This window comes from Pleurodeles waltl, chromosome 10, assembly GCF_031143425.1.
Source record: "Pleurodeles waltl isolate 20211129_DDA chromosome 10, aPleWal1.hap1.20221129, whole genome shotgun sequence".
Classification (NCBI taxonomy): Eukaryota; Metazoa; Chordata; class Amphibia; order Caudata; family Salamandridae; genus Pleurodeles; species Pleurodeles waltl.
Window position 1 is genome coordinate 400,916,956 of NC_090449.1, and position 24,906 is coordinate 400,941,861.

Sequence of the window (24,906 nt, forward strand, 5' to 3'; positions counted from 1 at the left end):
GCAACAAATGCCACAGAGAAGACTACATTTTCTATGCCAAAGTTACAAGATCAGTTCAAGGTCACACACTTTGTATTGAAAAATGCTCCTGCCACTTTTCAGCGCCTGTCGAACCATGTTCTCTGAGTGCTGGAAGAAATATGCGCCCTACCTGGATGATATTGCTGTATTCAGCAATTCATGCCAGGGCCACCTGTGAAACCTAGAACAAGTGCTGACTATGTTAAAAGAGACAAAACTAACCATCAAGGCAACAAAGTTTCGGGCGTAGTCTACCTTGTGCATGAAATGGGTAAATGGGAAGAGCTGCCTGCTGGGTAAAAATATTCAGTTTGTGATGGAGTTGTAAGTGCCTACTACCCAGACCGAAGTGAGGGCCTTTTTAAGACTCACCGGGTATTACAAGTACATGTGGTGAACAGCATTAGGGATGAAGCCACCATTATAGTTGGGGCACTCAGATTTTGGGTGTGGGTGCACAGTTGCCCCATTGACTGCTTTGAAGCAGCCTAGGAAAGTGATATAGACTGAGGAGTGTCAGAAAGGATTTGCAAAATTAAAGAAGGCCCTGATCACAGTACCTGTACTGAAAGCACCTGACTAAAGTCATCCTTTCTTTGTACAGATGTTGAAGCTGTATTAGCTCAACTGGATGGCAAAAGTAGAGAGCATACTGTAACCTTTATAAGTAGGAGGTTTCTACCAAGAGAACAGAACTGGGTGTCTATTGAGAAGGGGTGCTTTGCCATAGTATGGTCCTCCCGTAAGTTGAGACCTTATTTGGCACTAAGTTTGTAGTGCCAGCAGACCATAAGCCACTGAAATGGTTGACGGCTATAAAGGGAGAGAATCCAAAGTTGTTGACAAATTCTATTTCTTTGCAAGGGTTAGACTTTGTGGTGGAGCAGAGAGCCTGATTGAGCAACAGAAGTGACGATGGACTTTTCTGCTGGTTTTGCAGATCGGACCACCCAACCTCTCCAGGTTAGGAGTTGGTTCAGATGTTCTGATCTGGGAGTGGCATCTCTTGGGATGGAAAGTCCCTCTCATGGTGATGCACATTAACCCAAAATCTGAGTACCCCAACTATAATGGTGGTTTGATCCTTAATGCTGTTTTTTGTTGACATGGACGAACACAGATCATGCATGTGCATCAGGACATAGGCCTGTTTCATGGATTGCGGTGGTGTTGAATCGAGAGGGGCGATCAAAGCGCTACCTCGTAGTGATGAAAAGCTACTTCCTTATAGTGGTCGCACCATGCTGTGTAGTGATCAGTAGGAATGAACAGGTCCTTTTTACCTGTGTTATTGGAGTGAGGCGTACATTTGGTTTGGTGGGTGTGTAGTGCTGCACAGTGCATGCGTGGTATCCATGGTGAATGAAATGAGGAACCGGAGCCTCCCTGGCAACCCACAGGATCACATCTCTATCCCTGTAATTCAACAAGCGAGCAATAAGTGACTCGTGAGGAGCACCCAGAGGAGGAACTGGAACTGGAACGAGCAAGAGCCCTGCGTTCCTTCTCAATGACAAAAGTGTTGGACAACACCTAGGGCCTCAGTTTGTTTTTCACCCATTGCTCTATAAAGTGTTTCACGGACTCTCCTTCCGCCCGCTCAGAAGAGCCCAGCAGGTGCAGATTATTTCTCCTTGAGCGTCCTTATCTGTCCTCAGGGGTGCCAGTGACTGTAGTCAGGCGTGCCACCTGCTGTTTGAGTTGCCGCACCTACGTCTGAAGTGAAGGAATATTGATTCTACATTGTCAATGTTATCTGCTACATTCTGTAAATCTACATGAAGCAGATATACTTTGATGAACACTGTAGGAGGCTGGCTCAGTTTATGCTCTACACCTATTGTGTGGCACCCTATACCGCGTCCGGGCAACCCTTAGTGATAGTGTTTTGGTGCCTAGATAACCAAAGCTCTCTAGGGGTAGCTGTGGAGAGCAGCTCAGGCTTATCAAGGAGGAGTGTTAAAGCACTTATGATACTACAGTAGTCAGTAACTGTTACACAAGAAAGAACCATACAGAGTATTGCAAAAATAATGTATTCTTTATTAAAACACTAAGTAAAAGACTATACTAACGTGGTATTTCTTCACTCTGAGATAGCGACACACAAAACATACACTTAATGACAAACAGGAAAAGCAAAGAAGTACATGGAGACCTGTGGGGGTGGGGGCGGCAAACCACTTACTTAGAAAGTGGTATAAGAAGGGAGGTGCCCAACCAAAGTAAGTGTGTTAGAATCCCAAGGGCAGGGGGAGTAAGGATTTACCAGAGGTAAGTACTAAAAATCCCACAGGCGCCTGGGTGCTGAGCTGTTATTGAGCTGGGTGTCCCATAGACCAACAAAGGACTGTCGCGGTTGGTTTGTGGACCCTTCCTAGTGGACCCTGAGGAAACCAGTTGGCACAAAGAAGGTTGGAGAGCGCCCCTATCCGTGGATACCCAGAAGACCGGAGTACCTGCATCAGAGAGCCCAGGTGCATGGGGTGAAGTGGTGTCGGAAATCCAGCTGCTGTTGCGACCCGTGGACCAGGCAGGTGGAACCCAAAGGTGGATTCTGGACGTGAAGAACCTGAAAAAGGAGGAGACAGTGTCTAGAATACTCAGAGATATCCAGGTGGTGCAGGTAGGCAATGCTCACTCTCTTGGAGGTGAAGTTCTTGTAGGACGGTGAAGGAAGAAGTCCAGCTGCAGAGTCGAGGGGATGCAGGAGATCCTTGGCGTTACACACAAGGTGTCCCATGTTGGTTGCCGGATTGCAGGAGGTTGAGTGGCCAGCAGGACCACCAACAAGCATTGGAAAATGTAAATAGTTATTGCAAGGAAGCTTTTAGGTTTTTGAGGACCAGCAAGGCCCTAACGACTCGACCCTTTGAAGAGAGTCTGGCTGGCTTTCCTCCCTGCTGAAGGACTGCCCGAGTCAGAGGAGCTTCCACGAGTGACCGACTGGCAGCAGACACAGGGAATTACAGGGAGGCCTCAGCAGCGCAACAAAACAGGGGCCCCACATTGCAGGAGCTGCAGAGTGCAAACTGATCTATGAGCTGCAGAGTGCTGGGGGCTGGGGCTTCTTGGAGCCTGAAGATCTCTCGGAAGAAGAGCCAACAAGCCTTGGTAAGAGCAACAGTCGCAGTGCATAGGGGTCCATTCCAGTGGCTGCAGCAAGGGCCATTTGTCTCTGAAGTTTGTCAGAAGACAAGTTGGACCCGGAGAGGACCACAGAACTGCCGCCTGTGTTGCAGAGCCTTTCGATGTCCGTGGGACAGCAGTATCCACCTACCAGTCGTTGTCTTGAGGTGCCTGCGGATGTAGGGGAGTGACACCTTCACTCCAATGGAGATTCCTTCTTGCTTCTTGGATGCAAACAGAGTCCCTGTTACCCTGGAGGATGCACAGCCACAGATGTTGCAGAAATCTTGCAGGAGCTGGAGAAACAATGTTGCAGTGGAAACCCTCCCAACTAGATAGTCTTGTTTCATTTCCAAAAGCAGACCAGCAGTGGTTCCGGATGCCAGGAGCAGAAATTGTCTTGTAGAGAGTTACTTGTGGAGTTTTGCTCGACGAATCTGAGGACACACCCTCAGAGGAGTCCTTAAGTAATCGTAAAAAGGGTTATTGACCCCACTGTAGTGACCCCCGAATCAGAGGGGGTCAGGGACATCATCTACCTGGCCTAACCAGTCAGATACTCCCAGGGGCCTCTGCCCACATTGTTTTCAAGATGGCTAAATCTATTAGCCACCTGGCAGAGCTCTGTGCACCTCCCTAGGGGAGGTGCTAGACAGGGAGAGGTCACTCCCCTGTCCTTTGTGTAGTTTTGCGCCAGAGCAGGATCTGGGTGTTCTTGAACTTGTGCAAACTGAATTATGCAAGGAGGGCACCAAATGTGCCCTTCAAAGCAGTCTGGTGGTGCTGAGAGGCCACCCCAGCCCAGAGACACCTATTTCAAAGGGAGAGGTGGCCATGCCTCTCTCTTGCAGGAAATCCGTTGTTCCCCTCGGGCCAGCGAGCACAAGGTAGGAGCATCCGATGCAAGCCTCACCTCCCTTACTGCACAGGCAACACCACTGGGCACTGGTCAGGTTCCTAGGACCCCGGGTGTGACCTCCAACTAACACCCTGCCCCCACAGAGGCGGCCTGAGGCACACTTGAACGGACACTCCTGCCCTGCCCAGTCATTCACAGAATTCACTGCACCACTGACCCCTTCTATACCGTCTGGTACAGCTGGCCCAGGATTACGTGGGCTGTGGCTCCTCCAGGCGCGACTGCTCGTTCTTCCCTTAAGGTGCAACAATGCCCCTCGACCACCCAAACTTATCTCTGGAGCAGGAGAAGGTAAGCCCCATAGTGCAGGGGTAGGGTTTATTTGAAACACTGCAGGGTGCCGCAGGATTAGGTGTTACGGAGGTGGAACTCCTTAGGGATGCGTCTTGTCAGACATCTTGGCTGGCCACGCTACCAGTTATCCTTTCTGAAGCAGAATTGAGGATCAGTTAATTCTCCATCTCTTGCGGTAGATCTGATTCTGCAGACAGACAACAGAGACTTGGTTTGATTTACTCTTTGTGGTTTATGAAACAGGTGCCATTTTTTAGGTATTCTGGGCCAGTGTTATGTAGTACCTTGAAAGTGTGCATTAGAAGTTTCAATTGTCCTAATTTGTGTATTTTAAGCCGGTTGAACGCCTTCGGGTGTAGTGTGATGAAAGTATGGCGTCGGAGGTTGAGAGGTATTCTGGTTGCTGAGTTTTGAATTCCTTGTCTTCTGGTGCGAATTTTGTTGATCCCAGCATAGAGGTTGTTCCCATAGTCCAGCTTGCTTGTGACCAGTGTGCGGCCGTTTTCTGGGTGCTGATTGGGAGACATTTGAAATTCTTTCTCAGAATCATGAGGTGGTGATTATTTTAGCTTAAGAAGCTATGTTGAGTTCTTTCCGTCTCATTCTTCTCTAACAGTTCGTACTCACCTGGCCAGGAAGTTAAAGCTAACCTTGTCAGATCCCACTTTCCTCTCTCCTAATCCCACATCAGAATAGCCTCATTCAGGTCTCATCTGCCAAACCTGAGGCAAAAAAATTGACTTAAGTCCCACTGGAAGAGTTGAACAAGCTTATTGTAATGAGCCCTATGTTTGCCTTATTCAGATTAGCTCTTAAGGTCTGCAGTGTGATGTGCCTGCTGGTTTGTTACTTGCATACTTTATTTGAGATGTGACTAGTGACTACTGTGTCTTCATCTGAATATCCCTGAAGGAGCATGATTGGGAACAAGGAGGCAAGGCAGTTAGTTCACATTGGCCTTGACACAGTGGATGCCATGCAAAGGCCTTGAGATTGGGAATGGTTTTAGGTCATCGTACCTGTTTGCGCTCCTCTGTGTTTTTTGAGGGACAACTAGGAAAGCCTGTACCATTTTTTGGGTGACATATTGAGTGTAAATGCCAACAGCTTGCTACAGTGCTTGAAGGAAAGCAGGCACACAGTCCAAGCTCTTGTACTATTATCTCCATCTAGAATTTTCCACAAACAGTAAAGGAAACATAGAGCTATGACCCCGTGGTATAAACAACTCCCTTGGCCTCTGCACACCCCACAGCTTATTTTTTTTTTTTTTTTTTTAAGTTAAGCCTTTAGGGTGTGAGAGCCATGCCATGGTCAAGAACAGAGGCTCTCGCTTGGATCTTAGAACATTTCAGTTTATTTCTTTGTGCTTATGTACCTGGAAGAATACCAGTTTGCTGTCTTCTAGTTTAGTTTTTTTGCCATGGCAGCAGGTTGCTACTTAGTGCTGACAGTGATGGTAGCTCATCTACACTGGGAATGAATTCACTCACAAACCCTTACCTCTGTGACTGTCTAATGAAGCCTTTCTCCTGATCAACCTTTGTGATCTTTGGGCAAGATGAAATTATTGCATAATTTTGAAATGTCAGTCAGCCTGACAAAGCTGTCTCTTGTTACAGCTCAGAGGATGAGCTCCGAGGATGAACTTCAATAGAAGGATCTTGGACACCATTGTGTTAATAGCCTCTAATCCAGTGGAAAGTTCATTGAAAATTATGGCTTGATTTATCTGCTACAAGCAGATTTATTAAATGTGTTTTGTCCATTGTACCTGGCCTAGGTCTGATGGCTTGAAGCATATTTTTGTTTTTTCATGCCTATTTCACATGAGACTGTTGCAGTGACCCTTGAGTGATAATTGGAATCCCTTTATTTGCAACTGCAGTGGTAATCCCATCTAACCAACGGCCTGAATAGAGAACCTTTTTGGCCGCTTTCTCCACAATTCATACTGGTCACATTGATGAGTTGGAGAGTACATATGTCCAAAAGAACTTTGATCAAACTTTAGATTTTTCAAGAGCAACTACTGCATATTAACCAGGTGTCTCCATCTTTTACTATAAGAAAAGATACTGCTGATCAGTGAAAATCATCCCATGCTAATAGCAAGTATTATTTATGTTATGAAAGTGACCTTGTCAGACAAGATTGCATTAGAAATCCTTTTTTTTAATGATATTTTATTATCATTTTATTTTCATACATTGATAATATAACTTTAACTTGTACATTAGTCCGCATCAATTATCACCAACAGTTGTTGTATTGTTCCAATCTGTGGACAGTGTCTGCGTGAGCGTATTCATGGTCTATGTAACTTCTTAATAGATATTCTCAAGAACTATTTACATGATGGTGGTTACTTTGAGGTGAATGTTCATAGTAGGGTGGGTTAAAGACTGGTCATCTGGGATTGGAGTTCTCCTGTTAAGTTTAAACTTAACTGTCTACTCCGGGGTTATTTGGTCATGTGTGTGGGTGCATAATGTGGCTCCTGATCAGACTTATGCAGTGTCAATTACTCCCAGGTGGTTGCTGCCCTCCTCGGCTACCTTACGCTCGGTGCTAGGTCCATCGACCTTCCCCTTCAGATCGTAGTGCGTGTTTGTGTTCTTGTCTACTTAATTATTCCTGGCAGGATGGTGTCTCAGCTAATCTCCTTGTGTTTCCTCGTCACTATCTCGAGATTCCCATCTTCCTAATATTTCCTCCCATAAGGGGTCAATGGGTTTCTGGCGCAGTCCACTCATTTCTTCGCGCTTCAGGACCTGGAGTTCTGCTCTGGCCCATTTCGTGACTTCACGTCGCCAGATTTCCAGTGGGGGGGAACTAGAAGCCTTCCAGTTTAGTGTTATTTGCCTCCTATAGAGTGCCAGTGCCAGGTCTAGAAACCGGGTAGCTACTGCACCCAGCGTCATTCCCATGCGCAGTCCCAGCAGGCACAGCGATGGGGTCTGCGCCAGTTTGACACCCAGTGTCTCCTCCCAGGCCCGCCGGATGCCTGGACAGTGCCATAGCATATGGTCCAAGTCTGCATCCAGTTCGTTGCATCTGGGGCATGATCTGGGGTCTCCCCCGTAGATGATGTTTAGTCTATGTGGCGTGAGATATGTTCTGTGCAAATAGTTAAATTGTATATATCTCAAACGTGTGTTCCTAGTTACTGTCCTAGGGTATGCCATGGCTTTCTTCCACCCAGCCTCTGTCAGAGTATTGTCCAGTGCCCTTTCCCATCTCTCACGAAGGGCTTGGAGGTGGGTCAGAGTGCACTCATTTTGGGCCCTGTACAGTTTAGCGACCAGGAGGGTATCCTCACCCATGGTGAGGAGGATATGCAGGATATTGTGTGTCTCTGGTTCAGCATTAATCGTTCCCCAGTGTATTTTAATACGGTGAGTCAGGTGCTGGTAAGTTAAGAACTGCCCAGTCGGTATTTTATTCCTTTCAACTAGATCCGTGAATGATCTTAGTACTCCCCCTGAAAGAAGTCTCCGAGAGTCCCAACCCCTTTACTCGCCCATGTCCCTAGGCCACTGCTAGTCCTTGACCTGTCTGATGGGTCAAACACCAGCCATTCTAACGGAATAGCCGGGGATTATGCTGTCCCTATTCCCACTCTACGTGAGCATCGCTTCCAGCATTCTAACGCAGTTTTCAGTAATGTACTCTCCACCTTGCGTTTCCCTGGCCGGGTGAGCATGAGCGCAAGCATCCAACTTCCGCCTCTCCCCCGCCAGCAGTGAGTCCCTCCATGCATCCTCTCCCCGCAAGCCATCCAGCCACCCACTGCAACTGACAGGCCAAGTAATAGGATTCGAAATCTGGCACCCTTAGGCCCCCCACGATCGCTGGCCTGCAGAGGACAGGGAGCGAGGCGCGTCTGCGGCCTCCATCCCATATAAGCTCTCTGAGTAGAGTGTTTAACTTGTGGAACCAAATTGAGGGAATCACTACTGGTAGGTTAGTAAAGAAATACAGGAGGCGTGGGAGCATTATCATTTTTGACAGGGATATCCTAGCCGAGATGGTCAGTTTCAGGGATCTCCAAAATCCCCATGAAATGTCGAGCGCTCGGAGTGCCTTACCTATATTACCCTCGCGCAAGCCTCTTAGGTCGTGGATCACCTGGATGCCCAGATATTTAAAGGTGTGTGGAGCCCACACAACGTCCGGATGGCATGACGATGGGCGCGCTCCGCCCGCTTCCAGTGGGAAGACAAAGGTCTTACTTCTATTTAATTGGAGCCCCGAAAGGGCTCCAAAATTGTCTAATGCCTCTAATGCCCAGGGCAGGCCTGTCTCGCCCTCCCTCAAGTATATTAGGATGTCATCTGCGTAGAGTGAGATGATAATTTCAGTTTGTCCTAGCACTATCCCTCTGCCCAAGCGGGCGGAACGGAACTGGGCGGCCAGGGGCTCAATAGCCAGGGCAAATAATAGAGGGGACAGAGGACATCCCTGTCTAGTGCCCCTGTAAACTGGATATGCCTCAGAGATTGACTTTCCGGTCTTCACTCTCGCAAGGGGGGATGCATATAACAGATCCACCCAGCGCACCCAGTTTGTTCCCAGCCCCATTCGGAGCATCACTGTCCGTAGAAAATCCCATCTTAGGGAGTCAAATGCCTTCTCGAAGTCTATTGCCAGTAGAGTTGCCCCTGGGGGCATCTCAGTGTGTGGCATGTGTAAAATGGAAAACCGACGCCTCAGATTCAAGGATGTGTTCCGTGCTGGGATAAATCCATTTTGATCTTGGTGTATCAGATTAGGGATATGTTGAAGGATTCGATTGGCCATAAGTTTACTGAGGATTTTGAAGTCACAATTTAGCATTGACAATGGGTGGAAGTCGGTCACCGAGAGCTCACCTGTGTCCCGCTTAGGCAGGGGGATTACCAGGGCCTCCCTCATAGAGCCGGGAAGCATACCCTGTTGGAATGCCTCTGTGAATGTTTCTACCAGTCTGGGAGCTAGCAGTGAAGAGTACTTTTTGTAGAAGTCTATCGGCAGCCCATCGGTACCTGGGGTTTTCCCAGCTGCTAACTGTGATATGGCTTCTTGCACTTCTTCCAGCGACACCGGGCCCCCCAGGACATCCCTGTCGCTATCTGTCAGCGTGGATGATGGTAATGGGTGTATGTATGCCCGGACCTGTTCTAATTCGATTGGATTCTGGCTGCCTGTATAGAAAGGTATAGTACTCTAAGAAGGCCTCATTAACTTCTTTAGGTGAGTGGTGAATCGTCCCCTTCATGTCACGCACATTTACTATAGGCGCCCCTTCGCTTCCCGGTCTCACCAGCCAGACAAGCATTCTCCCAGATCTACCCTCTTCTGCTTGCACTGAGGCCCAATATCTTCGTGTGCTATGTAATCTTAGCTGTTCTTCAATTCGGGAATGCGAGGACCTTGCCTCTTTTAATCTGTCACCTTCTGTTTCTGTACCATTACTGTTCCTTTCTACTTCATGGATGGTCTTTTCTAGCTCAACCAGTTCCCTTTCTAGTGTGCGCTGGATCCCAGCCATCTGGCTCATGCAATGGCCTCTCACTGCCACCTTAAGGGTTTCCCATTCTATGCCTCTAGATGTTGCTGATCTAGCATTAAGGGTGACATGTTCTGCGATATGGGAGCGGAGTGACTCTCTGTATGCCTGGTCCTCCAGGGCAGACGGACGTAGTCTCCTCAATGGAATGGGGGGGCCTCTCCTCAGTTGCCTTCCATATCAGTAATAAGGGGTTATGATCGGACAGGGTGCGTCATAGGTATTCCGTGTGAGTTACATTTTGTGTAGCCTGTGTAGAGCATAGTATCCTGTCTATCCTAGTGTGTAGGCGGTGTAGGCTAGAGTTGTATGAATAGTCCCTGTCTGTCGGGTGTTAGGCGCGCCAAGCATCTGTCAGTCCCCAACTCCGCATCCATTCTCGGGAACGGCTGGCTATTTTATATGTTATCGCCTCCTTAAGTGGCGGGGTGGAGCGGTCCATGTCCACGTCCACCACACTGTTGAAATCTACTCCGATGAATAATTCCTCCCCGTTTCTACGTGTAAGATGTCCAGACAATTGCTGTAAAAAGAGGATTTGTTCCTGATTAGGAGCGTAAATGCTGCATAGGGTAGTTGGGAATCCGTGAAGGAGGCCCCCCACTATCACAAATCTGCCCTCGTGGTCAATATTGGTGGACGTAACCTCAAAAGGAACCCCCGCTCTTATCCACACTAGTGCTCCCATGGCGTAGGCTGAATATTTAGTAGCGAAGATCTGACCCCTCCATCTGTGCTTCAATTTATCTATCTCAGTAGCTGTAAGATGAGTTTCTTGCAATAGGCCGACATGTACCCCCCTCCGTTTCAAGTACGAGAGCACACGATGTCTCTTAGAGGGTGAACCCAGTCCCCTGACGTTCCAGGTCAAGAATGAATAACTAGCCATGTCGGTGTGTGGTGAGCCGCCTTATTCCCCCCCTTCCTTCCAGTGTCTTAGTTCCTCACCTACCTCGTTAAGCTTAATGTAGGTAAATCGTAACCCAGTGACACCATCAATAAACTAAGCTGTAAACACCAACGCCCCAACCCCGGGGCACCTCTCAAACTATAGGTTGCCCAGTTAACATTGCAACAGTGCAGTAATAATAACAAGTCAGTTTGAGTTCTCGCCATTCCGATTGAATGGCCGAAAAACCGGTTGAGGGGTTGGCTGCGAGGTCGTCTAGGCCTCTTCAACAATGCATTCTTATCCTCCAGGGCCAGCCGGGAGGACATCTATGCCAGTTCATCCAATGTTTGGGGAGTCACTCTAGGGGCGTCACGGGGTAGCCGGAGCCTCCTTCTGAAGAGACAGACGCTACGTCTGAGTCTTTTGCACTATTGACCAGCAAGGGCGCACTCCCGCACACTGAGGCCGCCGCATCCAGGGACTCCATCTTTGCTAACTCTCTCTGGGCCCTGGTTGGCCCCATGGGTAGCCGATCTCTATTGCGCGGTCTCTTCTTTCCTCTGTGGGCGGCTCGTCCGGTCTGTCCGTTTCGGCCCGCCGTTAGGCCCTTCGACTCCAACCATTCCCATGCTTCCTCTGGCGATTGTAGGAACACTGTTTTGCCATACAGGACCACTCGTAGTTTGGCCGGGAAGAGGAGTGAGTACTGGATCCCCTCCTCGCGGAAGGCTTTTTTCACGGTTAAGAATGAGGCACGTTTCAACTGGACTTCCAAGGTGAAGTCTGGGAATAGCGTCACCGCGCCATTTTCAGCCTCAAAGGGTCCAGCTTCTCTGGCTCTATGGAGCACAGTCCCTGTCTCTATAATGCATTAACTTCGTCACCACTACCTGTGGTGGCCTCCCCGGTGCCAGGGGATCTCGAGGGGACTCGGTGTGCTCTCTCCAGGGAGAAAAAGGCCGTAAGGTGGTCCGGCACCACAACTGTGCGTAGCCATCCTTCGAGGAATTCCACTATGTCGGAACCCTCCACTCCCTCCGGAAGGCCCACCACCCGAATGTTGTTCCTGCGGTTCCTGCCTTCTGCATCTTCCACGCTGCGTTCGAGGCGGTGTACACGGTCTGTCAGCTGTAGGACTGATGCTGCGAGGTTTTCGTGCTTCGGAGTGAGTTCTGAAATTGTTGCCTCTGTAGCTTTCACTCTGTCTGCCAGCTTGGTGTGGTCTGCCCTCAGTAACCCCAGCTCTACTGACACTTGGTTGATGTCTTGTCGTAAAGTTATTTTTGTGTCTTCAATGGCCCCTAGGATGTTCTCCAGGGTTGCCTGAACCGTTGGTTGCGTGAAATCTCCCATGGTCTCTTTCTGTTGTGTGCTTATAGGATTACGATGCAATGTCTTGCTTCTGATCTTACCCTTGGAAGACATTCGGGACTCGTGTTGCTGTGGGCTAGATGTCAAACAGGGCGGTGACCCACTCACCGACTGGGGATGGGTGTATTCATTCTCTCGTCGGGCCCAGTTTATCTGATCTGCGGCCCCCGGACCAGTTGCCAGGATGTGCAAGCCTGGTTCCAGTTAGTGTGCTCAGCAGGTGGGGTCCATATTAGGATATAGATTGCGGTTATTGTCTACATTAATTTCTGGCAACTAGATACACTACAGTTCTACACGTGGACTTGCCCCTCCTAGTGTCCGTGGGCCCTCAGTGTGTCCGACACCAACCGAATCATCCGTATCCCCACTCCGGTCTAAGAGCGTCTGGCGACCAACTCCCATCCGAGTCCCGCAATCCGGTCCTCCCTCGATCGCCCTGGCCCAGTTCGTCCTGCCTGTTACCTTAGGGTATTTGAGAGCTGAAGCGATCTCCCGTTCCGAAGCCGCGATGGAGTAGTCTTTCCTTTAGTATGCTGTCTGTCCCCTCGGATAAGCTTGTGCCTTGTCCCTCCTTCGGGCAGGATAACAGCCTTCCAGCCTCCAATTGTCAGGACCACCGCCGGCCGGTCTCGGACATTTGAATTCATTGTAGAAGAGCTAACAGAAGATTATTTGTAGCATTTATGAACAATGATAGCGGTTAGCTACAAAATGATACTGGGGGTGACATATAGAACAAATGCAACTGAGGTCAAGTTTTGATTAATTTCAGCTTACTCAATTTTGTGAATATCTTTTCATAAAGCAGGTGCCCTCTCAAGTTAACTACAAAATAAATTGTGTGTTCATAGAGCCACTGATAAGCTTGTAAATTCAACATTAACAGTAAATAGAACAATGTAAATCAAAAGAAACAATTCACAGAACTTGGAGTCCGGTCTATATGCCCCTCAACCCGCTGCCCGAGGGCCCCCAGTCTAACTGTAGAACTGCCACTCCGCCCGTACCCAAGGTTCATCAATGGAATAGCTTGTCAGTGGTTTGTCTTGACCGTAAGTGAAATATATAGGGAGGTATGCCATTAAGGGTTCAGTTATCAATCTTAGTATACGGATTGCCTATTCCAGTACTAATTCTGTGTTACAAGCGTCTGCTTCACCAGTGTCTGTATCATGTTCTGGTTCAGGTAGATGGGTCAGCATCGCGTTCCATTTTGTAGATTGGGGATATATACACATGCCCATAGCGTCTTCACTTCTTAGTGCTACTCCCTCAGCTTTCGCCAACACCAGAAAAGAGTTCTTCCATGCCAGCACGGATGGAGGCTCAGTGACTTTCCATCTCTTAGTGACGAGGCGCTTGGCCGTCAGAACCCCGAGGTCCAGGAATCTCGTGGAGGCTTTATGCATTCTACCTCTCGGGAACAGACCAAGGATACAGGATTCCCAAGTGGTTAATAGTGGGCGTGATGTGCATGTCGATGGGCATGATGATATTCTGTGCCAATAAATGTTTAAGAAGGGCAAGACCACAGCATGTGAAGGATATCCGCTCCTGTTAGTCTACAGCGGGGGCAAGCAGCATCCACACGGTTGAAGTATTTGTTAATGTGGGCTGGTGTCCGGTAAGCTCTGTGAATAATCTAAAATTGGATAAGGTGGAATCTGGAGTTGTGGGGGCTGTTAGTTTGGATAGTTCTGCTTCCCATGCTTTTTCAGTGAAGGGTTCAGCCACATCGCCCTCCCAGCTGGTGCGCAGCGCAGTGTGGGTATGTAGTGTGTGCACTCTAAGCGTGTCAGTGAACCACTGTATCAGGTGTCTGCATTGACCCAAAACTTGTATGTATTGCACTAGTAGGTGTGTTGGGGGTTCAGTTGCCATATCTCCCCACCTGCGCGATAGTGCCATCACCAATGAATTGTATAGCAGAAACGGTCCCGCCAGGAGACCCGCCTCTGCTGTCAATTCAATAAATGAAGTGAGCCTATTTTCGTTGTAGAGGTTGCCCAATGTGTATAGATAGGCAGCGTGCCAAGGCCCCAGTTCAGTAGTGGCCGTGAGCTGTGTACCGCGCTGTGTACCCAGTAGTGCCAGTGCCGGGGGAGAAGCTAATGCTTTCACTTGTGAGGCGCAAGGATGAGCCACATTTAATAAAAGCTCTACAGGTGGTTTCGTGGTCGTGAGGGGGTGGAAGAGGTGCAGGATCTGCGTAAGTTTCTAGGGTGGGGAATTGGTTGCTGTGCCTGATAATTGAAGGCCCGCCAGCCTTCTTCCACTCACTGAAGGTGAGAGGCTAGGTAATACTGTTCCATATTTGGCACAGGATAGGCCGACGTGGGTCAAAGGGGAGTAGAGCTTTTTCAGTGCCACTCGGCCTTTGTCCCAGATAAATTCCCTCATTCTGGGTTCCAACTCTCTAAAAAAAAAAAAAAAAAAACAACTGTCTGGTACGTAGTAGGGTAAGTTGGAAAAGAAATACAAAAAGTGAGGAAGCACTACCATCTCCAGGAGGGCGATTCTTCCTGCCACTGAGAGTGGCAGTGTTTGCCAAAACGTCATTTGGGAGCGAATAGATGATACTGCCTTTCTGAGGTTTCCATCATGGAGATCCTCCTCCCTGTGGAATATGTGTATAAACAGGTATCGGAATGTCCTGGGTTGCCCAGGAACGCAAACTCCGGAGAGATGCAAGCCTGGGTCCGGCAGATCTGGATTGAAGGGGGAAGAGGCATGATTTCGCCCAGTTAACACGCAAGCCAGATAGGTTGGCAAATTGTTGCAAAATTACTGTAATTTTAGGAGGGATGTTATCAGTGTCTCTGAAGTACAAAAGAAGATCGTCTGGGTATAAAGATAAGGTATGTGTGCCGACGCCCAGTGGGATGCTCCATGCCTCTCCTCTCCTGCGAAGCTCCACGCCTCTCCTGCGAAGCTCCACTGCCAGGGGCTCCATTGCCAGAGTAAACAGAAGCGGAGAGAGGGGGCAGCTCTGTCAAGTACCCCTGCCCACCTCAACTGGCTGAGAAATGATCGTGCCGACCTTGACCCTGAACTGGGGCCTGGTATGCAACAGTTTCACCATGCGTAGGAAATGGGGGCCAAGACCAAATCGCTGTAGCATCTCGAACAGATAAGACCATTCCAAAGAGTCGAAAGCTTTTTCCAAATCGAGTACCAGACATCATGCTCGAGGCCAATCCTGCATTGAATATCTCATGACTCTAAATAGGCGTCTGATGTTGTGGGAAGTGTCCCATGCTGGCAAAAAGCCGTTCTGGTCCGGATGAACCAGCTTAGGGACCAGGGGCACCAATCGCATTGCCAAGGTCTTGGCCAGGATTTTGTAGTCAGTATTGAGCATCACCAGTGGTCTGTAGGAGCCTCGCTCACACTGGTCCTTGCCAGGCTTGTGGAGTGACACCAGTAGCTCCTCTCATTGCGATGCAGGCAGGGACGCTGTTCGCAGTGCCTCCTCATAGAGACCGAGAAGAAGAGCCGCAAGTGCTACAGAGAAGAACTTATAAAAGTCAGACAGGAGGCCGTATGGGGTTTTGCCTACGGACAAAGCATGTATACTATCCTGCACTTCAGATAGCGTCAGGAGTGCCTCCAGTTCTCGTCGCCTGTCAGTCAAGTTAAGTGATCAAAGAGAAAAAATTGTTGTATTCCGTTGGGCCTGTTGTCTCAGTGGAGCGGTAAAGTGTCTCATAGTATCGTGTGAGCTCAGAATGGATTTCTTGGGGAGTGTGGAGCATATTCCCCATTGCTGAGCGGAGATCCATAATAGGACTGTCGTCTTGATCTTGGCGTATGAGCCAGGCCAACAGTTTGAGGTACGAATGGGCTGCATAATTTAAACAGTGCAGTCTCTCTAATAGGGGTATATGTTCTGCTCGGCAGACAACAGTTGTTGAGTTTCTGAGGAGTGATGGGCAACGTTCTGCTCATGTTGCATCAGTGATCTCGCCTCTCTGGTCAGGTTGTGCTCAGTGGATTTAAGCAAGTTCCACTGCATACCCATGCAATGGCCTCTGATGAAGACTTTAAATGCTTCCCATTCGACAAGGCACGAAGGAGCCGTGCCAATGTTGTGCTTTAAATATTCGGGAATCACTTTGTCTAGCAATGTTTTAAATGCTGTGTCCTCCGGGCGGGAACACCAGGTGGGACGCTTGAGGGAGATACGTCCCATCCCATTTGCATAAGCTGTGGATTGTGATCTGAGTGATGCGGCCCAAATAGTCAGACCCCAGCACTGTGTGATACAGGTTAGTTGTACATATTATTCTGTCAAGATGGACATGTAGTTGGTATGGGAAAGAAAAGAACGAGTAGACTCTGGTGTTGGCATTACGTTGGCGCCATATGTCTAGTATTTGGCAGTTCTGGAGCCAGTTACGTAACGCGTGTGCAGCTGCCATGGCAGGTGCAAGGGGGGGGGGGGCGGGGAAGATCGGTCTAGATAAGGATCCAGTACGCTATTAAAATCACCTCCCAACAGCCAGGGAAGATCACTTCAACGAGAAAGGAGGCTGTATAACGTGGAAGAAAGAGGCCTGATCTGTGTTAGGAGCATACATGGATCCTAGCTACATTGCATGGTCAGTGAGGCGTCCACGTACCAGAACATATTGCCCCTGCGCATCAATGATTTGATCTTCTACCCCAAAAGGAGTGCCTGGTCTTATCCAGACAAGAGCCCCTCTGGCATAGGAGGAGTAACATGTCGCGTAAAGCTGCCCTTTCCAACGCTGTTGCAGTCTAGCTACTTCAGGTTGTGCAAGGTGAGACTCCTGCAAAAGCGCTATATGAATTGAGTCTTTTAAGATATGAATATATGGAATATCTGCGTGCTTACGTGTGTACACCTCGCTCATTCCATGTGAGGATAGTGGATGGGTTCATGGTGAATCAGTAGGTTGATAGTGCCCCACGGTCCCAACCTTAGAGGCAGGGGATTTCGCACAACCAGCGACGGGGCCCCCTAGGGATGGCGGGCAAAGGGAATTCAGGCTCCATTCAGAAATAAACAGATACAACTCAGGGCCACCGACTGCAGGAGGCGCCATGGCCGTCGCCATTGTCGCTGAGCCACCTGCGAGATCGCAGGTAAGATAATAAGGGTATGTCAGGGATAGAATTGGATTTCAGCAAAGTGCGGCCTCCCAGGTGCCACATACAGTGTCACCGCTAACTGAATAATTGTCAGACATGTGTCAATATGGTAAGTTCAGAGTAGTTTATTTGCCCTCTGTGGCATCACTGCAGGGCGGTTAGAAGACCCCACTTCAGAAGATATTTTGGGGGAGGAACCATGCTCACCGTTAGAATTTGTAAACTCTGCTTCTACCTCCGAGGCGATTGAAAGGTCATTAATGGCTGCTGCAGACTGTAGTGCACAACAGCGCTCTTGTATAATTTGTTCCAGATCGGGAGCGTGTCTCACTTCCTTTGGGGCAACCACACATTTTTTGCGACTTCTCCGTTTGCGGGACTGCAGCCCCCGCACCTCTGGTCTTTCCATTTCAACGTCTCGTTTGCTGATCAGATCTGTGGATTCCACCCATTCCCAGGTCGCCTAGGGTGTGTCAAAGAAGTACGTTTCACCGTCAGTTGCTACTCACAGCCTGGCTGGAAAGAGGAGGGAGTATGATAAGTTAAGGGCGCAGAGATTGCGTTTTATTGATCAGAACGAAGCATGTTCTCTTTGTACTGCAGTGGTGTAGTCCGGGAATAGCATAACTGAGGTGTTGTCCACTCGGATTGTTGGGAGTGATCTCACTGCGCGCAGGATAATATCTTTGCCTGCATAGTGCAACAGACGGAGTAGGAAGGGACGTGGTACAGCGCCCGGTGGACGGGCCCTGGTGGTGACCCTGTGGGCACATTCAAAAGAAAAGAAAGGTGTCAATGAACCCTCTGGGACCAGCTCCCGGAGCCAGTTTTCAGAGTATGCGACAGCGTCCTAGCCCTCCACGCCTTCCGGGAGGCCTATAACATGAATGTTATTCCTTCTAGTGCACCCCTGTGCGTCTTCTACACGATGTTCCAGCACCCCTATCCGGTCCAGCGCTTTCTGCAGCAAAGCCTCCAGCTGATCTGTCTTGGGTGCCAGGTCATGGAGCTGGTCTTCTAGTGAGCGGGTTTTGTCTGCCAGCTTGCGGTGATCCTCATGGAGCAGGGTGAGATCACTGGCCACTTTATCAATCTTGCCCTCCAACGAGGACTGAGCCTGGTCCAAGGAGGTGCCTATGCGCTCCACAGCCGCCAGCAGTGTATCTAATTTGTGGCTGTCCGGATTTCGGGCCTCTGTCCTCGGTGCCTGCAACTTAGCCCCCGTCCCAGAACAAATGCCGTCCACTCCTGCCATTATGTGGTCCTAGGGGGCAACATGCATTGGCGCAGGTGGCAGCTGTGGGTGCCCATGAAGCACTGCTCAAGAGAGGGTGCAGGGGGGCCGCTTGCATGCGCAGCACCGTGGGCAAGGCACAGCAGCACGAGCAGCCACCCTCCCCATGGTATCCGGGTCGCGGGGGACTTGCCAAGCAGCCGCTCCAGTGACAAGTCTTGGCAGTGCCCGACGGTCCCAGCGCAACTGAACAGGTCGCAGTGGGCAGCTGAACGAAGCAGAGCCTCTCCCTTTACCTTCAGCTCCTCGCCCTGCGGCATTCACATTCGGGCCCAGCGGCAGCACCAGTGTCAGGTATATCTTTCGCTGTCAGTAATGGGAGCTGGTGCAATGGCCAACCGATGCAGACGGGCCACCGCCACTCACAGGGCTCAGCTCCTCTCCACCGCTACCCTGCTCGGTCCATTGCCACTCACCTCGCCTCTCCCGGGACCGATGGCACTTCTGAAGGGATCTGATTATAGCAGGCCTCGTGCGTGTGGTCGTCTTGGGACAGGCCGCTCCCTCCGTATCATCCCGCAGGCCGGCGGCTCCAACGGCGTCCTCACCATCCCTCCAGTTCGCCCGAGCGGCACAGCCAACTCCCAGAGGATTCCACTCATGCGTGCATGAGCGTACAGCAATTTATCGGCTCCCCGATGCCGTATATATTACGGGTAATCGGGGTGTCGCCTCGGAGCTCACCTAGCTCGTGCCCAACATCTTGGCTGGCAAGCCACACCCCCCCAGGTGTAGCCACAGTTATGCTTGTGATGCCCACTTTGTGCCAGGTATACTCAGTTATTCCTGGGCTGGATACCATGATCCTAAAAATTGCCTGAGTTGTCAAGGGTAGAATTCACTGTGCCAGCAGGTGCCATTATTATGACAGAGAGGCCACCGTTATGGCCAAGGAAGGCCATGGTTAAGACGTTCAGGACTCTAGTTCTTTGATCTTATCTTGTATGATGTTAAACATGTGAGTTAGTTTCCCTTTGAGTATGAATGTACTAGTTGTAATACTGCCGTTGTTGCTTTTCTTTTCTTTCTTCGTGGCTCTCCCACTTCCGTAAAAGAAATCAACTTTCAGTCCTGTTCTGTTACTTATGAACATCAATGAAGCTCCATGGTGCAGAAGAAAATGTTACTTACCTTATCTTTAACAGCGGTTCACCATCGTAGATGTTTCCATTAAATTCATGAACAATCTACATTCTTGCCCAGTAGAGCATGTTGATTGAAGCGTATTTCATATATTTGTACTAACTTTAGTAGATCATCAAAGCAAATTAAAAATCAGCTACCACTGTGAAGTTTTGCCTGGATTGTGGTGGCTTTTGGTTGCGTTAAATTGTAGGTGTTGGTTTTCCTTTATACAAGATGCTATAGTTGTGGGAGAAGATTGAATTAAATGTTTCTCTTTATATGTATAAAAAAGTGTGAGCAGCAAAGCTAACTCATATATTTATCCACCCATTTTAATATGGCATGTACTTCTTGTAAAAATAAATAAATAAGAAAAGGCAGAAACAGAAGGAAAATGTTGCCTCTAAATCAACATCGTTTTGAGTTGGAGCAGTTTATTTCTCTCTGCACAATGCACATGCCCAAACATATTCCAATGTACCTACTACCTAATGTAGAACTGGTAAATGCATTTTCATATGGATACAATGACCGCCTATGCTGTTGTAGCTGGTGCTTTAGAATCTGTCATGAGACCTAAAATTGCAGGAGGAGGAGTAGTTTTTCTTTGGATGCACAAGGTTCTTCTTTAGGTAAGGAACGAGCCTGATGCTTATGCATGCAATCTAAGGATTTCTTGAGGATTGGCATTGAGAGAACAGGACATGCTTGATATATTAGAGTAAATTGAGATATTACAGAAATCTGTTATGTAAAAAACAAAAAAACAAAAAGAAGACAATCTCACTGTTGCCATGACTGCAGACATGACTGGGAATGTTGACAATCAGATTCTTGAAGCTTCAGAGGATGTAAGTGGATGGAATGGAGTGCATCATAATTTCAGTTTCTGCTTCTTTTATTATTTCTTTCTAAGACAATAAGTTTTCACGCAAGTTAAAAATCTTCCTTTCTATCAAAATTGGTGTTTTCTATATGTTTCAGGTTCAAGTTATTTGCAGCCCTACTGTTTTCCTCCTCATCCTTCTAAGAAGGAAGGGAGGTTGTGCAATTTGGATCCCAGAGAAGCGACGGCGAGGGATAAATCACCAGGCTCTTCTGCGATGGGTTACAAGCTAAATAATTTGCCAAGTGGCTTCTTGCACTCTTTGTTCTTGTTTTTGAATAATTATTGTCTTGATGATGAGTGCCATTTTTAATGGAGCAAGGGCAATCTTTCAGTATTTTCAGTTGTTTTCCCAGTTCAAATTATCAACCCTCTTCCTTAAAGGGATGCTGTGGTTCAGAAGAACCAGTTTCTTACTTTTGGTTTTTCTGATGGATATTACTCACTCGCCAGCATCCTTATTGTTTTTTATCCTCCCCTCTTGAGGATAAGTAAATTATTATTTTGCTGACTGGATCTTTATTATGTGGCTCCACTTATGTCCTTGACCTCTGTAGAGACTCAGTAAAAATCGGGCGCAATTAATGTCATTGCCGCACAGCATCTTGTACTGAGCAACTTTTTCACTTCCATTAAATCTGTATGACTTTTTAACGTTTAATAGCACCACCTGCGACGATGGCTGCACATTGATCTTTAAAAAAAAAAAAAAAAAGTTCACATCCATTTTGGCGTTTCGAAAGATGATGTTGTAGGAAAATTGTGATCTTTATTTTCTGTCTAAAAGAGCATTAGCAAAGTTAAGTAGAATGTTGTACTGCCATGAAAATAAAATATTAAACTTGATTTTTGGGTGTTGTTAAATGGCTTCTCCTTCAGAATTCAGAATAATTGTGATTGGGAGGCAAATGTGCTGATTTTGGACTCGTGGTTGTGGGCTTCAAGTTTGAGGTGTGTATTTTTTAAACCATTTATGTCATACGTTATCTTTGCTCTTGTTTTACAATACCTTTTTACCACAATCCTAAAGAGTATGTTTTTGTTCAAGTGTTTTCTAGAGAATTGAAGAAATCCTCCCAGGAACTCTATGGGCTAATCTGCTATGGAGAGCTACGAAAGAAGATTGGAGGCTGTAAGTTTGTCAAGCAATCCTGTTGTCATTGACCTTTGATTTTCATTTTAAACTTGAATGCAGTAATTCTGTGGTATTTAATTTTTTTGGTTTAGTCCCCCAAGTTTATTATTTATAATTTGTTCAGTGTGTTGTTTTAAGTTTGTAGAAACCTTTTTTTCTTTTTCATGGGAATCCTCATTGAAAGTCATGAGCAGCCCCAATTACACATGGAATTCCTTCGCACATATGTCTATATTTTTATCTAGAGAAAGGGATTTTTAGGTTGAGAGAAAAAGATTGAGCAAGTAAGAGAGATTGCTAGAGCCTGATTATTATGTTGGTGGTTCGACCACCGGACTGCCAATACGGCGGTCAACAGGATGCCGCCAAGCCGGCAGCCTCCCCACCACTGTATTATGGCACTATGCCGTACTGGCAGTAAGTGTCTGTGGTGGTGTCACTGCAGCTGCATGCCTGAAGCACATGCTGCCGCAGTGAAGCGCCAGATGCACCGTGGGCACAACGTTACCATGATCAGTGTTGTGGATGGCAGCAGTGTGCACTGATAGTGCAAGCATAGGAGGGCACAGCATGTGCCCCCAGCCACACTGCTCATCCCTGTATGGATCCCTCTTCCCTGCCGTTCTGCCGAGCTTTTCATGGCCAGGAACCCTCCAGGAAAAACACAATGGAAAGGCAGGTTGTGGCCAGCATTGCCAGCATCGGCACCGCCATGACTGATCACTGCTTTCCCTGCTGCAGTGGGATTGAAGTTCCTGGCTGTTGCAGCGGTCTTGTGACGGTCTGACCTTAATTCTCATAATTTGGTGGTCGGACTGATGAAGATGCTGCGTCGGGCGTGTGGTGTCCCAGGACCGGTGTACTCCTAATCTGGGCCAGAAACTTCCATGAGGATATAGAGATCGAGATCTGGGGAAATAGAATACAGAAAGACAGATTTTTTAAAATATATATTTTTATTTATTTTTCTTCCATTTTCACCAAGTTTAACAAATGTGGCGGCAGGCAGTTTGATCAATGCAATTTGTAACATGTTACACAAGTTTGGTCAGTACATAAGCTACTCCTAGCTTCCACCAAAGCTATGTCACTTTACATACACTTTGATTGGTTTGAAACAATATGTACCAATATTAGGATAGAGATCAATCAATCAATTGTAGAACAAGTGACATGCATTTAATACTTAGGTTTTTTTGGCTTTCAACAAGAAAGATTTTATAAGATTGTAGAATAAAGCACCAACTGTAGGGGACCCTCTACGTTTTTTGGTAGGAGACATGCATTTTGACCAGTTGACCAGTCTCCACCTGTTGATCTCAATTCTCTCCTCCTCAAGGGCGCATAGTTTACATCTTGTCAGTTTCAGAGGTATTACATCACAGTCAGTTGTCTCTGGGTTAGCTCTTCTAGTCATCAACCGTCTTAGCAAGGTTGCATCCTCCTCTCAGCCATTTGAGGCTCGTCAGGTGTTTTCTAGATTTAAATATAGATCAATAGGGTGTTATGATAGGACAGGACCATAACAAGTACAATAATTCAGCATACTCTGTTGACATGTAGGGCATATTATTAGACACTCAGGAATATTTTATAGAAGCACCTTCTTGAGATAAGTGTGGTGTAAAATATTATATTGAAATGTATTAATCTTCCATTTTTGGAGATCAGGCACAGTTAATTCACTAAGAGGAATAGATGTGGACAGAATGATCTGATAGAATGAGATAGGGAGAGGCTGATGGCAAGAGAACAGATCGATATAGGGAGAGAGAGATTGACAGAGCTAGGGATTGATTGAAAGTGGGCTAGGGATAGAATGACAGAGGGATTGAGATGAATTGGCAGAGAGCTAGAGTGGATTGACTGAGGGGTAAGGATTGATAGAGATAAGACTACAGATCAGATTGATTCAGAAGGAGATAGAGATGCATTGATTGAGTGATAAGGATGCCTGTATGGATGGATGATAGGGAAGGTTTGAGTGAAGAGGGATGGTTTAAGGTAGAAGATGAGGTAGATGGATATAGAGCCTGTAATTGGCTGCCTGTAACCAGTGCGCACCATGTGCTGCTCCTCTGTCACTGGTGAAGACCGGATGTGGCCTGTTTCCTGGATGCCTGTAATCAGTGCATGCCACATTAGCTCCTCAGTCACTCCTAGGTGGACCCGGTGGCCTGTTTCTCTGGCTGCCAGTAACTAGTACGCTATGTGCCTCTTCTCTGTTGTTCTGGATACCATATATGGAATTAATTTTAGATGCGTGTAATTGGTTCATTCCATTGGCGGCGACTGTCACTCATGGGTGGAGCCAAGAAAGCAAAATCTGAAGTCTGCCTGCCACCTCTTGACAAAGGTATGTTTTTTAGGATTGAGCCTGTGAGAGCATGCGCTTGTGCATGTGTCTCACTCGCAAAACTCAGTTATCTAAAAGGGGATTGAAGCAAGCCTGTTGTTACCATTTGTTGGCTTGCATGGCACTCTTCTTTAAAGCCTTGTAATTCATCTCTGCAGGCCAGGCATCACTCCCGTTTCCGTCTGTGGAGCATGGACCACTGATCTTAATCAGTGCCCATCTGCTGTCCCTGATGTGATTGAGGTACTGCTTTTTTTTTATTTCTATGGCCCTGCAAACAGAAGACGTGTGACTAGCAAAATCGTGCCCATCAGGACAAACAAAATCGCCAAGTTTTATTTTCCATAGTTAACTCTTTTCTTTTATTTTGCCAAGTTTTCGTGCAGTCCACCCCACCCCACTCCACTCTAATCCCAACCAATCCCCCCACCTCACCTAACAGTCCACCCCACTCAATCCGCTTCACCCCAGACCAATCCACTCTACCCCATTCACCCAAATCCAAACCAATCCTCCCAACCCACCCAACCCCACTCTGCCCCACCACAATTCCAAATAATCTGCCCCTCTCCAGTCTAAATCGGTGTGCCCGCCCTCCAGTCTAAATCGGTGTGCCCGCCCTCCAGTCTAAATCGGTGTGCCCGCCCTCCAGTCTAAATCGGTGTGCCCGCCCTCCAGTCTAAATCGGTGTGCCCGCCCTCCAGTCTAAATCGGTGTGCCCGCCCTCCAGTCTAAATCGGTGTGCCCGCCCTCCAGTCTAAATCGGTGTGCCCGCCCTCCAGTCTAAATCGGTGTGCCCGCCCTCCAGTCTAAAT

At 47.9% G+C, this 24,906-nt stretch overlaps 1 protein-coding gene across 2 annotated transcripts in view; it reads left to right on the plus strand.

The window, feature by feature from the left end:
• Positions 1-24,906, plus strand: part of CRAMP1 (cramped chromatin regulator homolog 1) — a 982,369-nt gene that overhangs the window by 152,427 nt on the left and 805,036 nt on the right. For both annotated transcript variants that reach the window (XM_069210635.1, XM_069210634.1), the window contains exon 5: positions 21,649-21,732. In XM_069210635.1, coding sequence (XP_069066736.1) covers positions 21,649-21,732 — 84 coding nt within the window. The remainder of the gene's footprint in view (positions 1-21,648; positions 21,733-24,906) is intronic.